Here is a 6,305-nt window from a genome sequence, read left to right as displayed (position 1 = left end):
CGCCCCCCCCCCCCCCCCCCGCTACCCCAGCTACCCCGCAAGTCCCCAGAGGCCCTGCTCATCCCAGGACGCCCTGCAGTGACCCTGTCTGCTGAGACCCTCTCAACCATCAAGTGTCCCACAGATCCTCGTGAAGGCCGGCCCCCACATAGATCCTTCTCATTAAGACCCTTTCAGAGACCTCTGCGCACAGGGTCTCTCCACTGAGGTCCTCACAGACCCCTCCCCGCTCATTTCCTACTTAACCACCTGGCCCTCGGCTCACCCCCTACCAGGCTCCGCCTCCAAAAGGCCCAGCATTGGCCCTCCATCCATCACCCACCGGGCTCCACCCATCCCCACCATGACCACGCCCCCTCGCAGGGCCCGGCCCCGCCCTAATCATGCCCTGTCCTTGGTCCGTCCCTGAACCCATCTCCCCAGAGCGGGCCTGGCGTCCAGTGGCCTCTCACCATCAAAGAGAGTGGGCCACCTCCCGGCCTGGGCCACCGCTGGGCCTGAGCTTCAGTTTGTAGCTTAAGTCCCCTCTGTGTTCCAAGCAATGATCTTGTCCCAAGGCTGCAGAGAGGCCCTCATCTGTGGGGTACCCTTACCTGGTTGGTCAGGTGGCCGCTGAGGTCGCTGGAATGGGGGTCATAAGGGCTGAGGGTGAGGCGGGCATAGCCATGGCCAAAGAAGACCATGTACGGCATGGCACAGGCAATGAGCAGGTAGGAGCGCACATCAAACTTCTTCCCATCCAGTAGCAGGGGGTTCTGGATGTACCTGGGGGCACATGGGGGCTGAGCACGTGGCCAGCATAGTCTGTGTCCCCTGGCCCCCACCTGGGCCCAGACCAGGTCCTCAGCACCACTTGTCCCAGGGATCTGTGGGCTCTCTCTTCTGAAGGGACATTTCTGAGCCTGAACAGTTCAGGGAATTGGGAAGGAGGGCCTGGCCCCTAAATCTCAGGCCACTGCACGTGTCTGGAGTGCCCCCCAAAGTGCAGTTTTCACTAGGATCCCTGAGGGTGGGAGCAGATTGGGCCCCTGTGGGCAGGGAGGACTTCCTGGCGGAGGGAGGGCTGACGCTGGGCCTTAGGGTGGATGGCCAGGAGGAGACATCCCAGGTGGAAAGAGCTGTAGGTCTAAAGACTCAGAGGGCCAAAGGGAGGGGAGGGGCCACAGACAGCAGCCGGGGCAGAAATCACACTGGCAGATGGGGAGGTCAAAGGGACCTACTGGAGGCCAGATTGCTCTCCTCCACCTCCCGGTGGGAGGCTGAGGGTCTGGACCCCGTCCAGAGGCAGAGGGAGCAAGGGAGGGGTGGTTAGCTCTGGCTTCAGGCCTGAAGGCTGGGGCTGGCAGAGAGGCTGGCCTTCCTGCAGGACAGGACAGAGGGGCAGGGCCCAGGCTGGGGAACAAACTGACCAAGGCTTCCCTGTCCCTACCCCATGTCCAGGAGCCTGTGTGTGTGTGGGGGGGGGCATCTCCTCTGCATCCCTGGCAAGTTGTGACACCCCACCTCTGCCGGGTACACAGGGGCCCAGCTGAGGGCACCACAGCTTTCCATGACCAAGTACTCCTCTATGGGCCCTGTGACCCCCACCAGCTTTCACAGGAACCAGCGGGACCCATGGTCAGCCCCACCCTGAACGCCGCCCCGTGCCCATGCCCAACACCTCTGCACAACCCGCGCCTGAGGCGCCCTGAAAGGCATCTTGCGGTAGATGGGGTCGTCCTCGATGCTCTGGGTCTTGACTTTCAGGGCGGCAACTTCCTCCTGGTTCCTCAGCAGAAAGATGCCTTTGCCCTGGTTGGAGGCCGTGGGCTTGCAGATCCATATCTGATTTTCTGTAGGAAGAGCGGCCTGAGCTTCTGGCTGGCCCTGCCCCATTCTGACCACGCCCAGTCATGGCCTGGCCACGCCCCGTAGTGACCACGCCCAGGGCCCAACCGCCCTCCCGGCCGTGGTCCCGCCCCCTGCCAGGCTCCGCTTCCACAAGGCCCAGCCTTGACCCTCCCACCTATCGCCCACCGGACTCCACCGGTCCCCTCCATGACCACGGCCCCCCGACCTCGCAGGGCCCGGCCCCGCCCTAATCGTGCCGGGTCCCTGGTCTGTCCCTGAACCCATCTCCCCAGAGCAGGCCTGGCGTCCAGTGGCCTCTCACCATCAAAGAGAGTGAAGAAAGCCTCTCTCTCGTCCCTGATGTCCAGACGGTAGGTCTCTGGGAAAAATTCTTCCATTTTCAGGACCCTGGGGGAGCAGGGAGGTGGGGAGGACACAGGGAGGGCTGTCCCCTCCCCCAAGGCTAGGCCAGCCAGCCTTTCCAGGGGACTCACCTGGGGGCAGCTGGAGGACAGTGTCCACTGGAAAGCTGGTTGCCTCTGTCCCCCAACCCCAGCTGTTACGTCTGCACGTTCTGTTCCCTTGCCAGGAGCACTCTTTTCTGGGTCCTTGCTCACCTGGCTTCTCTACAGGCTGCAGGCTGCCTCACCCACACCCTGGCCCCTCTCCCACCTCACCACTGCACTCCAGCCCACACTGGCTCAGGCATTGTGAGCGGACTGTTCAGAGCTGTGCCCCCAGGCCAGGACAGTGTCCAGCATGCAGTGAGTGGTCTGCATGGGTCCCTGAACACCCCGGCCTAGTCCAAACCTCTTCCCCTGGTCTAGGGGTGCCCTTTAACCCCTTTTCATCGACCACCAGGCCATCCTTCAATTTAGGGCAGAATGTCTCTTTCCAGCTGGGCTGAATGCATCTACCTCTGTGGCCTGAGGCATCCTGGGCTGGTCCACGTGAGCTCCTCAAGAGCAGATGCTGTGTCCTTTCTAGATCTGTACCCCACAGGGAGGGCCTGGCCTGAGTGGCCACCCAGTAGTGGGTGGAGAATGGATGGATGGGTGTTTGGAGAAGTGAATAGGTAGGGATGTGGATAGGTGGGTGGTTGGATAAATGGATTTTGGACGGAAGTAGGTGGATGGGCAGGTGGTCCAGTGGATAGATAGATGCTTGGAGGGAGTGGGTTAGAGTTGTTGAAATGCGTAGGGTGGCGGTGGATGGCTGGACATGTAGATGTAAAGGTTATGTCATGGATGGCCAGGTGAGTGGGTGGGCTGCCTGCCTGGTTGGGGGTGGATGGGGGTGGGTGGGGGGGACAGATGGTGAACATTGGTTGGATGGACAGGCAGATGGGTAGGTAGTTGGATGAATATGCCTGGTGGCTCAGGCACAGCTGTGTGGTGGGTGGGGGACGGGGAGCAGAAGGAGAGTGGTGTGGGAGGGTCTGGGGAATGGGTGTGGGTGGGTGGGCCACAGTGGGTGTGTGTATAGATCACTGGGTGGTCCGTGGGGGTAGGTGGATGGATTGGTTGGCAGGTGTTTGGGGGTGCATGGATGGAGATGAACAGACAGAGTGGTGAGTGGTGGTGTCTTGTGGATCTTGTTCACAACCCTTGAGTACTCCCTCAGGGCACTGAGCAGCCCGATCTTGGTGGTGAGGAGCTTGTTGTTGGGGATCTGGTACAACAACTGCTCGCCTGGCAGGGGCAGAGTCCTGGCTGGCATGTGGTGCTGCGGGGCCCGGGCTGCCCAGGCCGCCGCAGCCTCCCGCCTTGGCCCCCACCTCCCGGGATGGAGGGCACCACTTGGCCCCTGGCTCTGGACCAGGAGGCTCTTGCAGGCTGCAGGCCAGAGCCCGTGGCCCCTCCCCTCTACCTTCCCGGAAGCGGTAGTAGTTGTCTCTGCACTTGAGCTCACACCACGTCAGCTTGCAGTCCTCATGCCGGCTGTCCTGGACGCGCTGCCAACCCTTGCCCCTGCAGTAGGAGCTGATTCTGCAGGGGCACAGGGGCAGTGGTGACCCTGGGGGCCTTGGAGACCTGGGAGTGGGTAGGCATGCCGGGGGAGGGGATGCGGAGGCCACAGGCAGCAGGGCCGAGCCTGAGGCCCCCCACTCACATGGAGGCCCCGTTGGTGCCTCCGATGTAGAAGTAGGGCCCCTGCCCGATGCTGTGGGGCTGTTTCTCCCCCTCCGGCAGGTGCCTCTCCAGGAGAGCGGCCCGAGGCCTGGAAATACCAGTGTTGTCCAGGAGGTCTGTGGGCAGGTGGGGCGTCAGAGGCTCTGGCCTGGCTGGAGGCTTTCCTGTCCCCTGGCCCTGCCCCAAGCCCACCTGCATCCTGTCCCAGCTGGCTTAGTGAGTGCAGGACCTGCTCCTCCTTGTTGCTCCCCATTGGTCTCTCATGGGCCCAGCCTGTGAACAGGGTGGGTTCTGAGGCAGGGGCTGGGGGAGGTGTCCATCCTGAATCTGGCCATCCTGCCCATTTCTAGCAGCCCCTGGGCGGTCCCCCCAGCCATCTGGGCCCATCTCAGCCCAGGCTGAGTCCTGACCCGTGGGCCTGAACCTGTCTTGGGCAAGAGGGGAGAGTCATCACCATTTAGGGCCAGACTTGGAGTGGGCAAGGTCCCTGCTTACCGACAGGGCAGGGGCTCCGTGCAGAGGAGGGCTAGGGCTTGCGGCTGGAGCTGGGGGCGGGGGCGGGGAGACATGTGCAGGGATGTGCCCAGGACAGTGGGGGTCACAATGTCTATCATGATGTCATGGGTGACCCATGTCAGGCAGGGGAGATGGATCCAGCCTGTCCTGGACAGGGGCTGGGTTCTGGGGCCAGCAGGGGCAGTGCCTACTGTGGGTGCCCATCAGGGTGGCACGCCCAGACTGCGGAGTGCCGCTGTGTCCCCTCTCTGTGCCTGTTCAGACCCCAGCTCTGCTGTTCTCGGCCCTGCTCAGCTGGCCCGAACCCCGCACCCAGTGCATGGCCTTCTCCTAGCCCCTCTCCTAGAGAATGGCCATGTGTGGTCCGCCCCTGGGAATGCCTTCCTCGGGGATGGGACGCCTGCCCCAGGGAGGCACTGGCCTGGGGTGGGGGTGGAGCCAGTCCCAGGGCTGCATTCACCTGGCACCCGGGTGTGGCTCCGCCGGACCCCTGCAATCCTGGACCGCTTCCCCCTCTTCCCACTGACGTGGGTCCGAGTGGGTGGTCCCCGACGGTGGATGAAGTGGGTGTGGCTTCGGGCTGCAGGTGCGGGAACGCAAGGGCGGGGGCACCTCTGGGAAGACACCACCCCCACCCCTCTGTGGGACCTTTGAGCAGCCCGTGGTCCTAGCCCTGGGGAGGGGTGCCGCCTGGGATCCTGGACTTGGGCTTCTGCTTGCGGCTGGCTTCTGTCTCTGTGGTGACCGTAGGGCCTGGTGCCCTGTGCAGGCAAGGCCGTCTGCGCATCCTGTCTATCCCAGGCGAGGCTTTCCCTGCGGGGGCCGTCTCTCTGGCATTGCCATGCTTGGCCTCGGTGGTGCTGGCTGTAAGGAGGGCCGCTGTCAGGTCTCTGGGGCCTGGAGGGGCACCCTGGCCCCAAGCGGGTGCCTCCCCGAGTTGAGGGTGGCACTGTGATGTGGGGCTTGGCAGTAAGGTGTCCGGCAGCATCCTCGTTGGCTCCGGGCCCTGCCCCGAGGACCATGTCTCCTTTTGAGCACCCTTTCCTGTGTGGCCAACTTGGGAACATTTCAGGGATTGTAGCCATTCTTTGATGGGTCCTTCCCAATTAGGGGGCTGCTTGGGAGGTGAGGACTTTCTAAAGGATTGAAAAAAGATAAGCAGTGGAGAGGCCAGCACACTGTGGAGTTGGCAGTACAGAGAAAGGACAAGCCAGCAGATCACTCTCCAGAGAGGACAGTCACTTTGCAAGCAAACCAGCTGGTCACCCAAGAAATGCTTTAGTCCCCACTTAGGACAGAAGAGGGATAAACTCTGAATAGCTGTCAACATGATTATGGGAGCTGGGCTGGTAGCTGGGGTTGGGCTGAGGGTGGGCTGAGTGTGGACCACCCAGAGTCCCTTGCCCCAAGCCCTGGCCCACCCAGAATGGGAGGGCTCCTTGGAGGAGGCTGAGTGTGGGGGCTGGGCCCGGCCCGGCATGGCTGGGGGGATACAAGCCTGCTGAAAACAGGGAGAGTACATGCATGTGCGTGCCTGGCCTGGAAGACCCCGGTCCCCTCCCTCTAGGCTCCCAGAACCCAGCAGCAAGTCCCAGAGTCCTGCTGGGGGTATGGACCCCCCGACCAAGATACAAATGTTCAGTACCATCCCTCAGGACTCTTGAGTGGCCCCGAGGGCCCCCCGCCCCCAGGTGTGAGAGCTGCACACACACACACACACACACGCAGGGACATGGACACAGTCACACACGTGTGCACAGGAAGTGGAAGAGAGGGGGAGGAACAGATGACGCAGAATCCAAGGAAGCCAAGCCCTGGAAGGGGCTG

General features: G+C 62.7%; 1 protein-coding gene across 1 annotated transcript in view; it reads right to left on the bottom strand.

Annotated features, from left to right (window-relative positions):
* Positions 1-5,500, bottom strand: part of TTLL10 (tubulin tyrosine ligase like 10) — a 13,428-nt gene extending 7,928 nt beyond the window's left edge. Inside the window, exons 1-10 of the mRNA XM_044913802.1 lie at positions 5,407-5,500; positions 4,939-5,058; positions 4,192-4,235; positions 3,943-4,121; positions 3,700-3,818; positions 3,395-3,521; positions 2,748-2,819; positions 2,153-2,238; positions 1,661-1,832; positions 594-765 (exon numbers count right to left, since the gene is read on the bottom strand). Of these exons, the coding sequence (XP_044769737.1) occupies positions 594-765; positions 1,661-1,832; positions 2,153-2,238; positions 2,748-2,819; positions 3,395-3,521; positions 3,700-3,818; positions 3,943-4,121; positions 4,192-4,235; positions 4,939-5,058; positions 5,407-5,500 (1,185 nt within the window). The remainder of the gene's footprint in view (positions 1-593; positions 766-1,660; positions 1,833-2,152; positions 2,239-2,747; positions 2,820-3,394; positions 3,522-3,699; positions 3,819-3,942; positions 4,122-4,191; positions 4,236-4,938; positions 5,059-5,406) is intronic.
* Positions 5,501-6,305: the final 805 nt, after the last annotated feature.

This window comes from Neomonachus schauinslandi, chromosome 4 (assembly GCF_002201575.2).
Source record: "Neomonachus schauinslandi chromosome 4, ASM220157v2, whole genome shotgun sequence".
NCBI lineage: Eukaryota > Metazoa > Chordata > Mammalia > Carnivora > Phocidae > Neomonachus > Neomonachus schauinslandi.
Note: the sequence above shows the minus strand (reverse complement) of the source record. Positions and strands in the feature narration are given on the sequence as shown.